Below are 22,164 nucleotides of genomic sequence, written 5' to 3'. Positions count from 1 at the left end.
GTTATTCAAAGGAAGGCCAAACCCCAGACTCAAGTTATTAATGATAGATCAATATTAAGGATTGTTTCATGAGAATTCATAATGTGAATGAATACCCAAGAAAGCAATTTTGCTTATCATCAGTTTTGTGCTTAACTGTAGCCTAATTAAAGCGGATTTGTGCAATTTTGCCTGTGGCGAGGAACTGGTTTTATGTGTGCATGTTTTCTTTCGCTCCAGGATAGCTCAGAACAGGGTTTCTCTCACTGGGGAGTGAGAAATGGAAAACCCAGAGTGATTACAGAAAGCTTTGAGTGGTGAGAGGAAATCCTGCTGTTGTACTGTATATCTGCAAGGCTACCTGTATCTGTACAACAGAACTCTTTCTCATGTAAGACAGCTCAATTTTATTTTTACTTTCGTCTTTAGGGTCAATTGTAATTATAACTGAAGCTTTGAAAAATGAGTGCAACTGCACGACACATGAAAGGCCAAAGGCATGATAGACCCAATATGCACTTCATACATTTCAGTGTGTTCACTGTTCAGTGACACTGCAATTCAAATAGCTTTGCTAATAAATTGGAATGGAAGTTTTAATTTTTCTGCTGAGTTATCAATATAATGTGATACACATACCACACAGCAAGTAGTATTTTTCAACTATTATTTTTTTACATTTTTTATTTTTTTAAATATTGCAATATAATCGCGCAATGTATCGTGATATACCGTATCGTGACACATGTACCGCGATATGTATTGAATCGTGAGGCCCTTGCTGATAACCAGCCCTAATAGACTTCATACCAAAATGTTCTTGACAATACGGCTGTGACTATGCAGGTTTGGCTGATGATTAATTGTCATGCAAATAATTCTGATTGCCAAGTTATTAGACTTTTCTGCTTATGTTATGTCACAAAGGTGATGATACACAAGGCAACTTTTTGAGCAATGTTGCTGGGCAATGTTGCCATCAACGGGCAACCAGATGAGACACAGGGCCCACGACCAATCTAAATTATCCAGATAGAAATTTATTGCCCATTTTCAATGGGAAAGTGCCCAAGCAACAATCGCTCGGCAAGATTGCCCAGCAACATTGCTCAAAAAGTTGCCCTGTGTATCATTACCTTTATTAGAAGCATCAGTAATGTATGATAGGAGCAAATATTTGTAAAGAAATATTGCACAAGGTAGAATTGACATAAATATAAGAGCTCAACAGAAAGGACTTTTTTCAGCTGGTTTGGTCAGTCCAGTGGTTCAGATTTTTACTTGGTTTACTTTCCATAAAAAGTAAAAGTTTTTCATACAAACAAAACAAAAACTAGGTTTTAAACTGCCAATAATAGCTGACAATTATTATAGCTATAAATTCATAAACACTTCTGCTAACTACATAAGCCTACCTTGGAAAAGTTGAAACAGCATCAAACACATCATGGAGAAATCGGCAGTCAACGAAATTTTTTGGAATTATCTTAATGAGGAAATTAAGTGAACACAAAGAACTTTGCGTTTTAACAATGTAGCCTACATTATAAATGACTCAAAGCAAAATACACACCTACTGTCCTAGTGCATTGTAAACTTGAACTCACATAATGCATACTGTACAAGACATGATTTTTAACTTCAAATTCCCTTATTTGGATGACAATGTGTGGTGTGAATGTAAATAATTGCAAAGGACTTATTGGATAAAACACAGTACTCCTCCTTACAAGAGAACACACAATAGCACAATCATCACACATAGGGCTGGGCGATATGGACCAAAAGTCATATCCCGATATATTTAGGCTGAATATCGATATACGAGATATATATCCCGATATTTTTTCCGCAAAGTGAGAGCAAATGTTCAGTCAAAGTCAAAGCCAAATATGACATGTTAAAAGTAGTTTTATTGAAACCAGCTATTTCAGTGAACAGTTGCAAAATCAAATGAATAAATAATAAACAGGTTTCTTCACCTTAGGGCTGCATGACGATATATATATACTTTTCCCCTTTACTTAACATGAATTGTAAGAATATGACTAATAGTAAAGACTAGTACTAATAAATAAACATTAGGCCTATGTTAAAGCTATTAAATAGCAGTCCCAAACTAGTTTTTGTTAATACAATGTTGGTATGAGCCACTACAGTCATTTAAAAATATAAAAAATAACACAAAGAAAAATAGTGGCATTTTGGGGTTAATATGGAAACGACAGTTACCATGGTGAATACATAATACTAACAAGAACTGTTAATGAAACATGGAAACTGCTCCTGGTGAATAGAATGAAAATCATACCTGCATTACTTTTATTTCGTGTAATTTACAACGTAACGGCGTTGCATGCTTGTAGTTTCTTTTGCACTTGATCAGTGATCACTGAGGTGAAAGACTTTATTTCAGCGTACACTTATGTCACTGACTGGTAGTTCCTATTGTGCTGGGTTTTCTGAAGTAGTCATGATTCGCCTCTCATAACATGCTCTAAACACGCACGCAGAGTGGAAAAGGAGGAGCGGAGGCGCGGGGAGCAGAGCGCAAATTTGAACTATATCGATATATGCGATATGGTCTAATTTCATATCGCATTTAAAAATATATCGATATATTTTTTATATCGATATATCGCCCAGCCCTCATCACACATACAGTTTCTTAACTGAGCACATTGTCTCATTCTGGGTTTTTCACTGTTCCTTGTCCAAGATTTTCACGAATCTGCATTAACCACATTATTCAAACAGCTCGTATCAGGAATCTGTCTAAGAGTTGGATAGTTTAGTTGTGCATCACATTACTCTCTAAGCAGCAGTGTGGACTGTCACGGAGGCTTGACAGAATGCCTTCTAAACATGGATTAATCTGCTCAATCTCAGTAAACAGATTACAACACAATTCATACTGTAAAGATTAAAGTGAATAATATTACAATCACTGTATCTGTGCACAGGCCACAGTCTTATGTTTTTGTCATGTCAAGTACCAGGCTGACATAAGAATAAAGAGGAAGGTGAAGGATGGATGGACTGTTTTAACACATTATGTTTATTTGCACATGGTGTCCACATTGTTTTAACACTATATCAGATAAGCAAACACATGATGATATATCACAAACTAAAATGGTGCAACTGTTTAGTGAATTGGCCCTAGTGTGTGTGGGATTAGCTCCAAGCCAAACACATGACTACCAACCTTTCAACACAAAGCAACCAAACAAACCACACATGATAAAGAGAGAACTGAGAACAAACATCAGATTGCTCATTCAGTCCCTGCTTTGCCATTTTCATTATTCCTCTTTTACTGTCAGAGTATCATAGATCTGTATTCCACCATGGTACCCTCTGCTTGTTTTTCTGTTGTTTGTTTAAAACTGAGTGCTGATAACATCCTGGAAAACTAACTGCTTGCTTACAGCAACCACTTCATCTTTCTACCATTTAAAAAAAAAATCTACCGCTGAATTCAAACTAAATCACACTTATTAGCTTTTTGAGTACACGTTTTGTACACATTAGTAGAATCATCATAAAAGTACATCCGTGTGTTGTTATTCTCCGTTTTTGTTTTGCTACTGACAACAAATTGCCACCTCAGAAGGGACATCTATCCAGTATATCTATCCATGTCATGATAAACAAAGACATGATGTAGGCCAATAACAACACTAGCTATCCAATGATGCAGCAATTTCTTGCCAGAGTTAATGTTTTTGGGGATAATAAATTGCATGGTTGGTTTATGAACGGCAAATTGAGCAGCTAAAAATGATCAATGCAGGGGTTTTCAAAATGGGGTCCAGTGACCCCCTAAAAGCATGAATAATGAATAATTATAAATTCAAATAAAATGTCATGAAAATAAATATGTAGAAATGTACTTCCTTTGGCACACTGAGAAGTTGAGGATGAATATTAATCATTGGTCCACTGAGAAATTTGAATAAGGTGGTACCATGTAAGTGGTAATTCTCTAAATAATCTCCCTTGATCAGACCCATGATTTACATGCCACTTCAACCTTTTAATCAATAATCTGATTCACTAAGCCTCTTACATAGCTGATATTAACCTCCTCAAATGGACCTTATTGGCTAATTATTGTACCGAGTGCCATCTTAGTGCTGAAATGCAGCAGGCTTTCCTCTCAGCTGGTGGTTTTGCATGCGCTGAAAGACTTTGCTTCACGAGAGGATTATAAAGGACACGTGGCACGAAAATATTTCTAATGGCATGCTGGCTAAGCTATTGTATGTTATACTGCTGTGATACAAGAGCAATGCGGTCCGCAGCCGGCATCTACTTATGCGTGCCCCTCTGTTGACAACTGCATCATAAAACAGTTGGGTCCCTGTCACAAAACCAATTATTCAATGACGACTTTTCTGGGAAAATACAACACGTAGTGGGCAACAATAGGTTCAGCATAGAGGCAAAGTCAAATAGAATCCACTTCACAACAAGAGAGCTTCTTTGAGCCTTGTTGTTTGTCCAGTTCATTGCGCCGTGAGTAGGCCTGACCCTTCTCTCCCACGGATAGTCTCTGTGTAATCTATAAAGCTATTGAGCTCTGACTTTGAAACTCTTTTTTTTTTTTCCTACTGTTCTCACAGCACTCAACTGTAACAGCCTGAAGAGAGAAACACAAGAGGCTAAGATTTCACCAACAAGCTTGGAAAACTCCTGAGTAACAGCATCCTAATTCAAACCAGTAGGGCTAAAGCACTTAGACTGAAAAACATGATACAACTCAAATTCCTGTCCAAATAAAGTAACCAATACTAAACGCTGCTATCAGCCCACCATATTGCAATGAAATGTCAAAACCTTTGCTACTCAAGTGCATTAGTTGAATTAATACAGTAACCATAATTCATTTGTGGGTAAACAAGACTCACCTGCAATTCACACCAGGCAACTTCCACCCAGGTTTCTGTGTCCAGGCCTTTGTAAACAGTTTTGAACGCTCCTCTGCCAAGCTCGATGTCAAATTTTAGAAAGCGGCCACTGGGCGAAGTGGCAACAGCCTTCATCTCAGCCTCTTCTTCCTGTTCTCTATCTCTTTCCTTCCCCTTTAGAGTGGGAGCCGAAAGGCCGGTCTTATCAGGATCCTGTGTGCCATGAGTGCCATCCTCACACAAGGCAGCCGAGGCACTGGCGGGTAACTGTTGGGCTCCGCTGGTGAAAACAGAGTCGGAGGCACAAAACTCGAGGTGAGGGGCGCTGTGAGGGGCATCGGGGATTCCTTCCACCTCATCATCCTCTTCGCATATCTCCACGCTCTTTCGGAAAAAACGCTTGTTCTCCCGTTTCCTGCACGGTTCGTGGGCTGCTGGGGAGGAGGGCATGAAGAAGGTCAGAGGTCTGACCGGTGCATCCATTTCTTTACCGTCCTCCACTCCACCTCCTCCTCCTCCTGCGCACCACGCTCTCTTTTCCTGGGTCTGGGAGGAGGGGAAGTCAGACGGCGTGCTGTGCATCCTCTCTCTCTCACGGGCAGCCCTGTTCCCCTGGTCATTCTCCTCCTCCCTCTCTCCATCAGGTTTCTCTCCAGAGGATTCCTCCGTGGCAGTGGGCTCTCCTGGGTCCGTAGCCATGGCGATTGACCTTTCCCACTCCTCCTCCGCCGCCGCCCCCTCCTGCACTCTGGCTCTCTGTCAGTCCCCGTCTCTCTCACTCAGTGATCACCCTCTCACCCTCTTATGAAGTTTCTCAGCCGTCCTTCCAGTCTTGCCAGCTGTCAGTGACAAGAATCACTCACTCTTTTCTGCAGCTCTTATCTTCCACGTTCCCTTGAGTTCACAGGAGTATCAGAGGGTGCTTGTTTTGTTAGTATATCCGTGCAGGTTAATTCAGTTTTTGATGTGTACTTTCCTTATCTCCATTTCCTACACAGAGTTTCTTCTGGCTGGCTCAGGAGACTGATTCACAGGTAAATGACCTTCATTGAGTGAGGGGGGATTTTCAGGTGTATCCTATGGAAGAAAAACACAGAGAATCATTATTGAGTATTTGGCTTAAGTATAAGCATTTAACAACCATCACACAATGTCACAGACATTAGAGATTTTTATCTTATTTTATTTAAAAGTCTCTATATTTGATGTTGTGAATAAGGATGTCATAAGAACCGATACTTCGGTACCGAGTCGGTAGCAACATTTTAAAATCCAGGCAGTACTTGTTTTTCTACAGTAGCGCAAGTACTGATGGTACCGAAGGTAGCGAGGCTGCAATTCTTCCGGAACTGATGGGGGAAGCACATACGCCAAGAAGTGTTTCAATCTGTCCTCAAAGGGTTAAGAAGAAAAACGGCTACAAGCACACGGAAGAACTACACGTGGAGAGTTGAGTTGGCAAGAAAGGTGCTAAGAGTCGAATATGGAATATGGCATTCGAGGCTGATGACCACAGCATAATTATTGATGTTTTCTTAAGCCAGTATGCAAACGACGCCATCATGCATTTCAAATCAAGGGAGGTAACACCTCACATTTGGCGAAGCACCTAAAAGACAGGCACCCTGATCTTTTTAAAGAATTCAAGGTGAGTTTCAAGTAATATTAACATCATATACAAACAGTAAAACTTCTGCTCTTCAGCCTGAAACAGGGCTATCATTGTGTTTGAGGCAGCTGGCATTGTTGCAGTAAAACCGGCTAACGTTATGTTCCATTCAATGTTTGCGTTATCCAGTTATTTGTTAGTGATGCTAACACAATGCTATGTTATAAACGTCACCTCCTAGTGGGCTACATACATAGCATTATCAGCAGCCATTCTTCAGTGTCACATGATTCCTCAGAAATCATTTTAATATGCTGATATGCTCAAGAAACATTTCTTATTGTTATCAATTTTGAAAACACTGCTTAATATTTTTGTATAAACTGTTCTGTAACACTATAAATTAGGGGTGTGCCATATCATACCGTCCACGATAATACCGGTATAAATTTTTACATGATAAAAAAGTGTCATATCGCGATATCACTGATATAGCGATGCAATGACGTATGGCGCATTACGTTCCTTAGCACGCACAATAACAACACCTGACTGAGCGCGAGAGCAGCAAGTCAGCCTCCAATGACGATTTAGTACCTAAAAAGGAGCTACTTCAATAGTATTTTAATAATTCCCGCAGGTCTACCACTTATAATGCGGTAAATTCCCCCGCAAATATTGATTTTACCAACCGCGTGAGTTTTCAGCGGTGCCGCGTCTTCTCTCTCTCTCGCTTTCAAAATCATGGGTTGCACAAGTCAAGCGTCGATACCACACTCTTGTGTTTAGCAGTCAGGACATGGCGGAATTGTCTTTTGTCACTTGCATCGTAACTAAAGTTTATCATTTTCACTTCTTTTTAAGTCTTATCAGTTTAAACATTTGCGATTTTAAACTATTCAGTACTCTCGCGCGCTCTCTGAGAGATGTTTACTCTGCGTGCATACAGTAAAGCCGCCTCACAAACAGCTCGCGAGTAACAAAAGTTCTATTTCGCGGATTATATTGCTTTAACGGGGGAAAAAACACGCAAAATTGTGTAAAAATTCCGGTCATGGTTAGTATATTCGTAAACAGTCGGTTATGTCTGAAATAACCATAAAACGTGCGTGACAGTGTGACAGACAGTATAACAGTAATGGATCCGGGCACTAGCTCTAAAAGTGACAGCAGCCATATGTGTCTGTCATTAATGTTGTCGTCAAAACAACAAAAGATAGCTTTCATTGTAAGGAATCAGAATTAATAGCCTTTAATTTAATTTAGTCAGGACTAGTGTTATTTTACATTTGATTACCTTATTCAGTTTCTGTAGTATTTCTGAATAGTGTTAGACCTACCCAAAAACGTTTCTCTTTATTTGTATCTTTATTATTTTGTATATAGCCTATGTTTTGCTACTTTTTTCAATTTAATTCAAAGATTGAAATCAAGCTTCCTTGTGTTGTGTAAACTCTGAAATACAAAATTACCCAATTGTAAAAACACAATGAGTGAGCAAACATTTAGGTGAGATAAATGTAATAAAAAAATTGTCACATTTTTTTTTTTATATCGTCATAAATATCATTATCGCAAATATTCTTGAAATATCGTGATATAATTTTGAGGCTATATCGCCCACCCCTACTATAAATGTCTTCACTGTTCCTTTTGATCAATTAAATGCTTTATTTAAAACAAACAAAAACAAATCTTACTGCCCTCAAACTTTTGAATGGTAATGCTATATTGTATATTTTTTTCAATACAAAGGATGTTTTTAAAATAGCTTCTTAAGCAAACTTCTTTTATCAACAACCTTGATTATAAACTGCAGTGGAAATGCTTAATTTAACAAGCTTATTAGTTCTAAATGCATACATAAACTTACATTAGGCTAAATAAAATAAAAATATTTTAATATTACATTTTTTGGTACAATTAAGACCAGGGACATGCATCATTACAAGAGATTAGGACTGTTTATAGTCTGTAGCACTGGGCCTGCATTTCACAGCAACACCTGTGGTTATTGTGTCCGTTCACAAACTGTCACTAAAAACTATTCAAATGTGCATAACTGCCAAGGGCACTTAGAATAACTTCTAATCCATTAAAATGATTAGTAGTCCAGCTATATTCTAAACAAGAGCCCTCAAACAATGAGGAAAGTGAATGACTAATTATCCAGTTATTAATTAAGCTGTCCAGAAGCATGAGAGGGGTAGGCTACCTGGTGCAGAAGCATAACAAACCTAAAAAGAGCCAACAAATATTAGCCATTAAAAAAACTAAAGGAACACAGTGGATTGTGATTGATTAATAATGAATGATGGCATAAAGGACCTTTAGGGTTAAATAATTCAGAGGCAGAGCACATACAGAATGAACATGAGTGACCATCACAGATCATCGCTAAGGGACCATATGCAGTAAAACCATATTAATTGTAGTCAGCAGTATTGGTCCACATGGGGAGCATTACAGCTTCTCATGTTTACAGTGAGTGGATTTTCATTGTTCCTCTAGTAGTGTTCTCTGGGTGCATTCATACAGAGCAACACCTGACACTGCCTCTCACAAGATTCAATAATCTTTGTGACCCATAAAACCAACTTCTGCCTCCTATCACAAACTCAATCTCCCTGTTTTTCTCTCTGGTGACATCATTATCTTCAGCTCTCCTCTTGTCATGCTCATCTGTCTTCTGGCAGGCCACATCCATCAGATTAGATTGCTACAGGCAACATGCTAATAATTACATGACTGATTCAGAGGTGGAAAAAGATGCTCCTTGCTTTCTCTAGGAAAATAAAACCGGGAAAACAAAGGTTAACTATTTATTCCAGTTGTTATGGAAGTAAAGGTGAAATAGCACGAATTTCTGTTGTGCTTTGGGCATGTGAGAGCAAATTACACAATGTTTTACAAAACTACGGCTGCAACTGAAAGCTTAAGCAGCTGACTTGACGACTCGCTGTCCTTTCAGGCAATGACTTTGCAGGCAGCATTTGCGCACAAAGGTACCTCAAAAAACCCATTTCGGACAGACTTCTGAGGCAGCATAGTGGTTTAATAATCAACAGAGCTTTGGTGATAACTAAGCGAATAGGCCTACTTAATTACTGCAATCATTTCTTGCTAGAAATGGCATCAAATGTGGAAAAAGTTGTCCAAAAACATACTTTTACCCACAAACTGACCACCAACCGCAACTTTCAGACACCATATTTATTTCTTGTTCAACTGTCACGGAATGGAACGCACAGGATTGTGGGATATCACAGGCGAAGGATACATCTATGCTGCCTTCAAAAATTGATCAGATGAAGGCATCTCAGGAGAGAGGAAGTTGCACAATTATTGGATACGGACGTGCCTTGTTGCCTTTAAAGTAGCTTAATTCTGTTTTTGGAAGAACAATCACTGAAAGCTCTCTTTACGTTTTGTTTTTGTGCTTATAGATTTCATGAGGAAAATATCTTGAAATGCAGGTTTAGCAGGCAACTCTGGTTTATTGAAAAAACAGATAAGATTAAAGTAAAATGCAAATTGAAGTAAAAACTCTGTCTGTCCCTCTCCCCCACACACACAAACGCGAACTTAAAAAATACAACGGGATAGCACGAGGTGTAAGCAAGCAGGCCAGTTCACATTAGACTAATTGTACTAGTTAACATCAGCAACTCCATAAACTGGCTGCATTCTTACAATGATCATAACATGTCAGGAAATAACTGAAAAGTCTTTCAGATTTTGTTCTCTCTCTCTCTATATATATATATATATTTATATATAGGCTATATTTTATAATATATAATAACTGACTGTTTGGATGTAAAAGGATATCAACAACAACAACCCATGAGAGGAGGAAGTGCTGCTTTAAACACAAGCTTATTTGCCTGTGTCCTCAGGGAAAGGAGTTCCCATAAAAACCACATACCGGACAGAGTGATTACAGAACGTCACAAACGTGTCACAAACGTACATCAAACACATCACTCACACTCTCTCACTCCCTTCCTAAACTCGTTTCTGACACAGAAGATTCGGATCATGTCACAATCAGATATTCCTTCATTGCATCTATGGCTGTATTCCCACAGCAGAATATGGTTGTCAGTCCTGTTTAAGTGAGTTAAATACTGTTAAATACATTCGAACAGTCGATTTTCAAAATTTATTTCAAAGTTCCACTTTCAAATTGTACTGAACACACAACAGCAGACAGGAGCGGATTTAACAATGACTACTTCTGAAAAGTCAATTGACGTAATGTTATTTCAAAAAGTACCAACCAAGTGGAAATGCACCAAAGTTTTGGTCACTGAAACTATGGGGGAAATTTTTTTTATACTGGCAAGGATTCTCAAGCATTTTATAGGGTATGAAGATGTTTTACAAATAATATTCAATATTTTAAAAGTAGAGCATAGATGTTATGGTAGTAAATTTCAGCATCATTACTCCAGTCTTCAGTGTCAAACGATCCTTCAGAAATCATTCTAAAGCACCTTTCACACAGCGCGTTGATCCTGGGAAATTGCCGTAAAATTGCTAGAGTGCCTTCTGTGTGAACACAAACACGTCCCGGGATTGATGCCTGGATCGATGCCGGGATGGGGACCTATAGTAACATTGCCGGGATCAGTCCTGGAACACCCTGTGTGAATAAAAGCCAGGACCAATGCCGTAAGGGGTGTGTCGTAGTGATGATGCACATCGCACGTGCCTTTCTACAACCTATGCTACAGCATATGGGGAACGAGCAGTGTTGGGGAAGTTACTTTTAAAAAGTAGTGTTTGCTCGTTACTCGTTACTTTTTTAAAAAAGTAATCCGTTACTTTACTTAGTTACCCCATTTGGAAAGTAACTTTTTACGTTACTCGTTACTATTACGTTACTTTTATGTTGTTTGACTTTGGGCAGAACCCAATATCTGTTCCTAAATATGTGGACATAAAGTTATACAATGCAAGACATAACAGGTAATTATTTTGTGCTCTTTATTATAAAAAATCAATTTCGAAAGAAAAAAAGTCCTTCTCATTGGCGCTGCTGTGTGCGGCAACTTTTATTCTCAGCCGGCTCTGCATCATGGGGTAGAGTGCGACACTCCGCGATGAGCAGCGCGCCCGCACCACTTCTCTCCGCTCCGCTCCCCCTATCCACCGAACTTTAAATTTCGGCAACAGCCAATAAAGGGCTCCTGCTCTCTAACACCGGTGCGAATCGCGTCTTGATAGCATAGGACAAAATGATATAGAAGACATAGGCCTATATTTTTTTCTCTCAAAATCGTTTTCTTCAGTTCTCAACAGTTCTCTTCTCTCAAGCGCGCAGCTGAGGCAGTGTCGCTGTCAAATATATCCATGGGAAAAGTAACGTTGCGCCGAATTGAAAAAGGAACTACGTTTCGTTACCAAATTTTTAGTAGTAACACGTTACACTACTTTTTACCCAAAAAGTAGTTACGTTACTGTAACGCGTTACACACAACACTGGGAACGAGCCACTCGGAAAACCCAGTGGCGCTACTGGGGAGTATGGACTCTTCTTCGTGTAGAAATGACAAAGAGGAGTTATTAGCAGAACTGACATCTGACAGGAGTTATCACATCCTGACATCACGTGTCTTTACGGGATCTTTACGGGATGTGTGTAAACGCACTCACAGATTCTGGAAAATCACTGGCAGTGTGAATGAACCAAAATCAAACGATCCCGGCCGGGACAAATACCGGGACACTATCCGTGTATTTTCCGGAATCTCTGTGTGAAAGGGGCTTAATATACTGATTTGCTGCTCAAGAATAATTTCTTATTATTATCAATCTTAAAAACAGTAGTGCTGCTTAATATTTTGTGGAAACAGCGATATGTTTTTTTTTCAGTATTCTTTGATGAACAGAAAGTTCTTGAAATAGAAATCTTTTGTAACATTTGTAATAACAATTTAATTCATCCTTGCTAAATATATATATTTAAAAAAAAATATACATATATATATATGAAGAGTTCAGATGCAAAAGCCTCTAAGTGCCATCTGAAATTTTCATCTAGAATGATCATTTTTATAAAGCTTGTATAAGTTAAGTAATTTCACTTAAATGACAATTAATATGTAATTTGCATTGCCATTTAAGTGAAATTATTGAACTTAAATATACCAGCTTGATAAAAATGATCATTCAAGAAGAAAATTTCAGATGGCACTTAGAGGCTATACATATGTATATTATTTTTATTTTTTTATTTTTTTAAATCTTACTGATCCAAAACTTTTGAACGGTAGTGTATAATCACTAAACAATTTATTTTTTGTTTTCGGTGTCCAGTGTGTCCAGAATTTCAGTGCATCACTAGCTATAAAAAAATGCATACTCCATAATAATAATAACAAGAACTTCCAGGCACAGGAACAGTTTCTTTCCACAGGCCATTTCCCTTCTGAACACTTAACATGCCCCCCAAAGCATATGCCTGTAAGTGCAATACTCCCACTGTCTAGTGCAATAAACTCAGGTGATATTTATATCTATATTATTCATACTACTCAAAATACTGTAAATATGTTTATAATCTGTAACATGCGCTAGACTCCCACTGTCTAGTGTAATATTCTCTAATTCAGGTGATATTTATATTATTCATACTACTCAAAATACTGTAAATATGTTCATAATCTGTAAATGTTTATTCAGACTAAACCCAACTGTGACCCTACTTTTTTTACTTTTATACTATTTTTATTTATTTTTTATATATTTTCATTCTTAGAATTTGTATTACTATGTTCTTGTTGTATTTGTATTTGTATATGTGCACTGGAAGCTTCAGTACCAAGAAAAATTCCTTGTGGGTGCAAGCACACTTGGCAATAAAGCTCTTTCTGATTCTGATTCTGATTCTGATAATGGAAACATTTTAACGGTGCAGTAAGCGATTTCTGAGAATCATTGAAGAACACTGTTTATAATTTGAAATCAATCCAAACAAACACGACCCTGCCTTCATTGCTCCACCCCCAAATGCATGAACACACAATGCAAGTGTGGATGTGTCTTTATCATAGCAAAATAAAGATGATGAACGAAAAACAAGGAAGAACAAAAAAGTAGTGAGTATTTTTGCTGCTGTGCCTGGGGAACACCTTAGGGTGGGTAATGAAAGTGGAAGAGAGCGCTGTTCATTCACTCCCCCACCTACATTTCCTGACGGTATTGAGACTCGAATCCACGACCTTCAAGTAACAAGTCCGACTCTCTAACCATTAGGCCACAACTGCCCAGTATATACATCCAGAGTGTATACCGTAAAACTTCAAATAATAGCCCAGGCTTTTATTTTCCCAAATCTCCGAACTGCACCGGCTTGTATTTGAGACAGGCGTCTATATGAGACAGGCCTTTAATTTAGTGTTGAGACTTCACCCTGTGCTGCAATATACATTTAGTTTTACATTCATTTACAGAAATCAGCTGGTTGAATGAAAATTGCTGATGTTATCGGATTTTCAGTTGATATTCTCAATTCATTCACTTAACGGACGATCTGAGGTAAAGCGTTCAGACTGCAGACTAAGAAACAATTGTATTTAATTGTACAGTACAAACATAACATAGTACAGACATGATCTTAATTCCATAATATCCTTAAACATAACAATATTGCTGGCCATAAACTGACAAAATGCGCGTCCGGTGTGCGATACCTCGAGTTGTCATGGACGCGACGCTGCGCTTCTCATCCGGTGTGTGATACATCGAGTTGTCATGGACGCGACGCAGCGCTACTCTCTCTGCCTGCCTTGCTTGCGCTAACAGCTTCCGCCCAGATGCGCAGGGCTCTCTTGCATGCGCAATCTGCTCCATAGAACTGGCTTAAACAGACGATCTGACGGGTTTTAGAAGATTAAATACAATCCGAAACTAAAAAACAGACCAGGCCTCTATTTGAGACCGGCCTTTATTTATCCAAACCTGTAGCCACACCAGGCGTGTAAAAGAGACAGGCATCTATTTGGGACTCGGCTATTATTTGAAGTTTTACGGTATACGCCCTCTACTGCAAGTGTGTTGTGGTGATCGGTCTGATCCACTTTCAAAAGTGTTTTTCAGAAATCGCTTACTGCACCTGTAAAGGGGTGGTATAAAGCCATTTGCACAAGATGTAAAATACGTCTTTGATGTCCCCAGATTGTGTATGTGAAGTTTTAGCTCAAAATAGCCTACCCCACAGATATTTTTATATAGCATGCAGTGTTTCCTCTATGTTGATTAGTTAATGGCGGCCCGCCACGGCAACATTTTTGCCGCCACGGTAACGTTAGGGCTCTACAGTGCGACCATTTCACTCGCATTTGCGCCTAAATATGTCTGTGTGCGATCATGAAAAGATATTTAGGCGCACTTGTGCGACTGACCCGATCGAAGATTTTTTTTTGGGCAGCCGCCAAAGCGGTTTTTTCGTCCCGCCAAAGTCTCATTTGACCGGTGTGTAATGTAGATAAACTGCTGCGCTTGTGACAGCTGGGCGCATGTTTAAAAGAACGAGAGAGCGAGAGCGAGAGCGCGCGCCCTCTGGTCGCGTGCGCGCGAGCACTCTCTTTGCGAAGCAAGGTTCCACGTTTTAATGAATGGTTAAACGACTGATCTTTCCAACACTGAACTCACGAGACGTCTGAATCGGTGTATAACAGATCGGTAACACTTTACAATAAGGTTCCATTTATTAAACTCTAGTTATAACTACATTAGTTAACATTAACTTTTAATAAACTGCACTTCTACAGAATGTATTAATCTTTGCTAATGTTCATTTCAACATTTAATAGCCTACATTATTGAAATCAAAAGTTGTATTTGTTAACATTTAGTTAATGCACTGTGAACTAACATGAACAAACAATAAACAGCTGTATTTTTATTAAGAATAATAAAGATGAATACATTCAGTAACATGTATTGCTCATGGTTCATGTTAGTAATAAACTAATGTTAAATCAAACCATATTGTAAAGGGTTTAAAAAAAATCATTTACAGAACAAATAAGAACGTAAGGTGTGCTTACCCCCTTTAGTACAGCCTATATGGTTAGCAAGATTTAGCCTTAATAAACTACAGCATTTACAACTGAATGGTAGCCTATTCAATTGTAGATGGTAGAAAATAAGACTATTAGTTAAAATAAACTTTTTAATGCTACTTTTTCTCCCTGCTTTTTTATATTGATATGATTATATACCAAAATAATCTATAAAAGAAGGATTTTATCTTACAAAGCTATGAAATCCAGAGGTAAAATCACAGCCTTTTTTTTTTTTTTTTTTAAGTGTTGGCCACCGAAGACCATTTTTGACCCAGGTAAAACCCTGCAGGGCCAACAATGTTTGTGTGCGGACATTCACACTTAAAGCAAGAATCGCTAGTGAGGCACGAAATGTATGAATTTAGTTTTTTTTTTTTTTATGCAATTTATTTATGACAGCCAGTGTAATTGTTTTTCTAAAACTGAAAATATTTAATGTTCATAAGGTAAACTTTTGTCACACAATGTGGCACAGTAATATTGTGTCGTTAAAGGAAAAAAAACACAAGTGCTCCTAATAAAACAAGTTACCATAAAGCCCGGGCTGTACGAAAGCCGTCTATCAGCAGTGATTGTTAAAGTGTATGTCGGAGAATCGCGCGGTTGTTCGGACAGACCTGCCCCCACTGCTAAAAAAAATCCTAAAGGAAACACTGGCATGTTAAAGTTGTCACTTTTTGAAGGCGAGCAAACACGCACCGTTTTTGTGTCTGTTCCTTTAAATGCAAATGAGCTGGAGCTACAACAGCTTGTGTGCTTTTACCTCACACACACATGCACAGGAGATTTCAAAAACTTTTAGCCTTTTATGTTCAAACTGAAGTCAGAAAGATGGAGAGACTCAAGAATAAGTGACAACATAGACAACATTTCTGATTGGTTAGTTGGTGAATTTATGTAGCTTATGTGTAGTTATCTTCTAGTCATTGATTAGCATATTCTGTCTTGATAATCTATAAATCGCGTTCCCGGGGGCGGGGTTTATGTAAATTCTACGGTTGTTGATGTCACTAATCTGGTCGGAATGCTGTGTAGTCCCTACCAGCCGTTTGTTGTAGTCCTTAAAAAGCAATTTCTTTACAAGAAAATATCTCCCTTTGCTTTGAACTTTGAGCGTTGTAACTTTGCAGATGCTGTTTATGCTCAAACAGCAACATTATACACTAACTAAAGTTAGAAAAGTGAAATCATATTCAACCACCCCTTTAAGGCTGCACTGATTCTGTACTTAATTTACACAGAACCAAAGCACAACCAGAACTGCTTCTGTCACTAGGGTCTGAGGCGGATCAGTGTTGCATATTTTAGCTTTTATTGAGCATTACATATACACATGCACAACACATTTGGAGGCAGAACCTCAGAGTAGCCTTAACTTGCCTGTGTAATTTAGCAAACAATGCTTTGGGGAAAATCGAAATATGACAAGCCCAGTCAACTCTGAGGATGTTTAGTTTGGTATATCAACTGTTATTCTACATTCTCATCTGTCAGTAGAGCATGTGGGACTAATCATGACATTCGGCATTCAGCCTCACCCAGATGTATCGCTAATTTGAATATCCGTGCCTGTGATTTAATCCTCTTTGAAATGTGCAAACTCTTTCTCTAGATGTGTTTAAAAAGTCTGACAGGCTTTTAAAGTGCATCAACTGCAGCTCACATTGGACAGAATCTTCTTAAATGTCTCTGAAATCACTTTATCATGCCATACCCGAGCTCTTCCTCAACAAAGATACAGCTAATCAGTGCACTGTGTTGTTAAAGCACTCTCTCACACACACACACGCCATGTTGTCCGCTCCCACAGTGCTCTGAAACTCCAAACACAACGGGCGCTACACAAAAATCTAGCTCTCTCTGCCTCTGCCAGTTTTTTCATTGCTCTCTTCACCGGCATACACACATTAATCCCCTGGAACTGAGCAGGCTCAGCTGATTTACTGAGGCAGACAAAGAGGGAGCCATGGAACGTAGCGTGTGTGTATCTGTGTATGTGTTTAGGGAGGGGGCAGACAGAAAGGTTTGGGGGGTTGAGCTATGATGAAGCTAGAATGAAAAAGGGGGGGACAGGAAAGGATTGTGGGTAGGAAGAGAGGACATCAAGTTTTTAGACAGCCAGTCGAGGGGGAGTCAGATAAGGGGGAGGGGGGTTGGGTTGAAATGGGTGGGAAAAATGTGTGTGAATGAGAACAAGGGATATAAAGGAAGGGGGGGGGGGGGGTCACGCACACACACACACACACACACACACACACACACACACACACACACACACACACACACACACACACACACACACACACACACACACACACACACAAGAGCTGGGGAGATTTTCCCGTGATAAAATATGTGCTGGTTTGAGTGTGAGTGACAGCAGTGACAATAGACAAAATTCCACCACAAGAAAACCAACTGAAGTTTGGGCATGTGGGAGTTAAAGAGGTGTGGAGCAGAATATGAGTATGATGATATCAGCCAAAGCAATAAATAAAATGGAATGGAATGGAATAAGTGTCAGCTATGTTTCAATTGTAAATAAATTGTGCAAAGTAAGTAGAGCCTTTCTGTGTTGACAATGCACAGACATAATCATAACTCCTCTTCAGTTTTTCTGCTTCCTAAAGCAGAGGTTACCAACCAGGGAGCTGGGGCCCACTAGGGGTTTCAGCAAACTTCCAAGGGGCTCCAATAATAGAATTAGAATATTAGAATTATTAAAATTTAGTTATATTCACACAATCTTAATTAAAATACTAATATATATATATATATATATAATGTAAACTGACATCATATTTAGTGTTCATTTGTTTTTATTACATCAAAGGAACCACTCACCCAAAAATAAAAAATGATTTACTTATCTTCATGTCTGCATGTATGTCTTTTTTTCATCTGTGGTACATATTAGAAAGAAAATAACTTAGAAAATGTCTTGCTGTTTTGTGTGTGTGTGTGTGTGTGTGTGTGTGTGTGTGTGTGTGTGTGTGTGTGTGTGTGTGTGTGTGTGTGTGTGTGTGTGTGTGTGTGTGTGTGTGTGTGTGTGTGTGTTTTGCAGAAGAAAGTCATGCAGGTTGGTAACTACATGAGTGAGTAAATGATCAGAATTTTCATTTTTGGATTTTCAAAACTATTCCTTTTAGATTTAAAGTGTCAGGAAGTGCAACGACAACAAAAAGTCATTTTAAACTGGAACGTCCGACATTTGCTGTCTGTCTTGGATTACTGAGGTATCTACATAATTTACAGCTTAGTTTGCAACCGAGTTAAGTGCCCATTCAATCTGAGATGAAAAGGTCAGTTTGCAGTACAAGAAAGGTCTCGCTATGGTCATATGTTCTTTGTCATATTATTCTGAATGACACTAGAGGCAAAAATCATCAAATGTATGATTGGAGATTGTGGATCTGCATTTGCTTTCAGGCGCTGATGCAAGTAGGCTGGATAATTTGCTGTCACAATTGATTTCTTTTTAACCAGTCACATCAATACTCATTCCTCAACCATGTCTATTTCTAGGAAAAAGAGATTGTGTTATGGTTCACAATGATAATGGCTGTAAACGCAGAATCTTGCTAAATCTGACTTAAAATGACAAAACGCTCTTTTTAAAGTAAAATAAGCTATGGCCAAAAGGACCCACCACAGCGTCAAGACAAATGTTCCTAAATGAAATCTGGTGCTTGTAAAATTCAAAGGTGAAAATTACAGCAAAGTGACAGCTGGCATAAAGTTTGTCCTCATCCCATTAAGTAACACCAAGAACAACACAAAACAAACACTTTTGTCCAATCTAGGTCAAGCATGTGAAAGTGAGTGTCACTGTGGTCACAGAAGGTATAGGGTACACAGTGAACCAGAAAAGAGAGACTATACCGCCTAATACTACCTTCTCTTTGTTCAGTCTATGATATAATCCAGGTGAGACCATTTAATCAAAGCTTGCTATGATGTGTGGATTACAAATAATAAGTGGCTACTACTGTGCTTTTGAGGTTTATGACTAAAATAAGCTCTCTGTTGTTTTATCCTTTCATACAATACGGGGCAGATTACCAATGAAGTTGAGGGATTTTTAACATCACTTTTACACTAATCACTGCTTTGGCCCCATCAGCATAGATTGCACAAATACACAAAGCTGCATACAAGTTAGGGTTGGGTCAGTAAGCATTACTTTTACTCAGTAAGGGCACATGAAATTGATCATTACAAAAGATTTCTATTTCAAATAAATGCTGTTCCAGACATCCCACCTCTGCCGGAAGTTCAAGACTCTACCGCATATTATGGTGACCCCTAGACCCTACTATTAAATGAACAAACCTGTGTTAGGAGGCTTACACAGATGAATATACTATAATGTAGTATAATGTATATTTGGGGGGATAAACAGATGATAAATGAGGATGAACTCTATACATCAAAGAAGCCTGAATTGTTTTTTATCATGGTTTACACAAAAGTATTAAGCAGCACAACAGTTGATAATATTTCACAATTTCACTGTATTTAGATCAAAATAATTCAGCCGGAGTGAGCAAGAGACTTTCTGCAAAAACTTTTTTTTTTATTCTTACAGACCCCAAACGTTTATGGTTACGGTGTACATTACTTAAATGCAAAGTTCTTTATATAGCAATACATGGTATATGGATCAATTAGGGTAAGTGAAAAATTAGTGAATCATTTTTATTTCTTCTTACAACATTAAAGCAGTTATGTTTAAATATATTAATATTTGAAAAACATCTTCTAATCAAACCAAGGTTAGCATGGAGTAACCAACATGCAGGAAACCATTGTGATGTCATGTGAGAAGAAAACCATAAAACATAGTATCTCTTCAGACCCGGATTACTGTCTTTCAGGGTCATAAATAAAATATAACATATTTTGACTATATGAAAGGGCAGGACAAATGGAGTAACGTAAAGTAAACCCATTTGAAATGTATGATACATTTTTTGCACCACTTGACATGACTCAAAAACATCTGTAGAAAGTTTCTAGTTTTCATAACCTCAGACACACTTATCTGTCACTGACTCAAAATCTTACTACTTCAACATTATGCGTATATTTTAAAAGAAGACAAAGGTAGACAACCAATACACAGGGACCATCTATGAGCCACTACACTGAGCAACAGTGGCCAACGCTTTGAGTTGAAAACACATAGCAACAGAGGACATGGCAGCCATAAAAAATATATTAAAAAAATAAAAAAATACACAAACGTGTGCTATTAGGTTGTAATTTGCTAAATCAACCACCATCAGTCGTTAAATTGACCATAAGCATAAGTGAATCTGTTAAGAGCAGAATATGACATAATACAGAAGATAGAGAGCAAACGCCTGTCTTAGCGGCATATTCAGTCTTCATTTACTGTCACTCAGTTAGCAAGTCAAATACGGATAAAGACAATAAAAGACACGATCAGGAGCAGAATCCTATGTGGAACCAGAAGTGAAAAGCACACCAAGAAAAGATGGAAACATCTTTATTTTCTACCGTTCAGGCGGCAATATTGCTCGTCTCGCCCATTGCCAATATCTATTTCAGCACCACCGCGTTGTGTTAGCATCTGAGCTATGTTTGCCTGGGATTTCTATATGTCTGAAAAACACATACAGCACCTAAAGATGCATTTTTATTTTACAATTTATATCTGCAAATAGTGGTCCTTTGAATATCAGAAGCTAATGATTATTTAACATAATAGTCAATGGGACTCACCGGTGTGCTGCATTCTCTGTCGTTATTACAACTGAAACAGGTCGTCGAAAGGTCTCGCTTTCTCCAATGTATCTGTCAAACACTCAACAGCTCGTCATCATCTCGTTGGATATAAGCGTAATTTGTCGTGTAACGTTACCGGTGTTTAACGTAACGTTACTCCTTTTCTTATACGAGCGTTTGGTTCTCTTGTTTGAACGGCGTCGTTAAATCCTGCAAATCTTCCTGGACACATCATCTGTTAAAAAACATATTGTTGTTCTTTTCCGCGAGATTATTAGCACACATTTCCGCCGGTGAATGTTACGTCAACGTATTCACAGGTGTTTAGCGCGATACACATCTTTATTTTACATAATTTACAAAGCAACGACTGTCGCTGCGACGTTCGTGGTAGTTCAATCGAGCACAATCGTTTCTCCTTTTTCGGTTAACGACAGAGACGCGCGCGCGCTTGCTCGCTCGTACCGCGTGCTCCAACTATGCGCGCCGCCGCCTGTCTGACCAAGCGGGACCGCGCATTGTCCCAGTAAGCGTCTCATAAAACAATAAGATTTGGCCATTCTGGTATAATAATTAATTTACATTTTAATAGGGTTACTTATTGGGATAAAGGGCATGTCTGCCTTTACTTTTGTTTTGGCTTTTCTATTAATGACCGGATCCAACAATTTCACTTGACAATTCATGTGGCCTTAATAATGAAAATACGTCAGTTAATATAATATATTAGTAGGCTAATGTAAATCAAAAGATATTATATAACTGAAGCAGCAAAAGAGTTTCTATTTATTTGCGTTAAGTTAACTGGAAAACTGTATAAATATACAACAAATAA

The 22,164-nt window shown here is 38.4% G+C and overlaps 1 protein-coding gene across 7 annotated transcripts in view; it reads right to left on the bottom strand.

Annotated features, from left to right (window-relative positions):
• The window catches only part of wnk3 (WNK lysine deficient protein kinase 3), a 55,193-nt gene extending 33,386 nt beyond the window's left edge, over positions 1–21,807 (bottom strand). For all 7 annotated transcript variants that reach the window (XM_079848167.1, XM_079848169.1, XM_079848168.1 and 4 more), the window contains exons 1-2: positions 21,327–21,807; positions 4,893–5,969 (exon numbers count right to left, since the gene is read on the bottom strand). In XM_079848167.1, the coding sequence (XP_079704293.1) occupies positions 4,893–5,591 (699 nt within the window). In that variant the 5' untranslated portion in view covers positions 5,592–5,969; positions 21,327–21,807. The remainder of the gene's footprint in view (positions 1–4,892; positions 5,970–21,326) is intronic.
• Between the last annotated feature and the right edge of the window lie 357 nt (positions 21,808–22,164).

This window comes from Squalius cephalus (genome assembly GCF_949319135.1).
Source record: "Squalius cephalus genome assembly, chromosome: 18".
NCBI lineage: Eukaryota > Metazoa > Chordata > Actinopteri > Cypriniformes > Leuciscidae > Squalius > Squalius cephalus.
The sequence above is the reverse complement of the archived record's forward strand: the minus strand, read 5'-3'. Positions and strand labels throughout refer to the sequence as shown.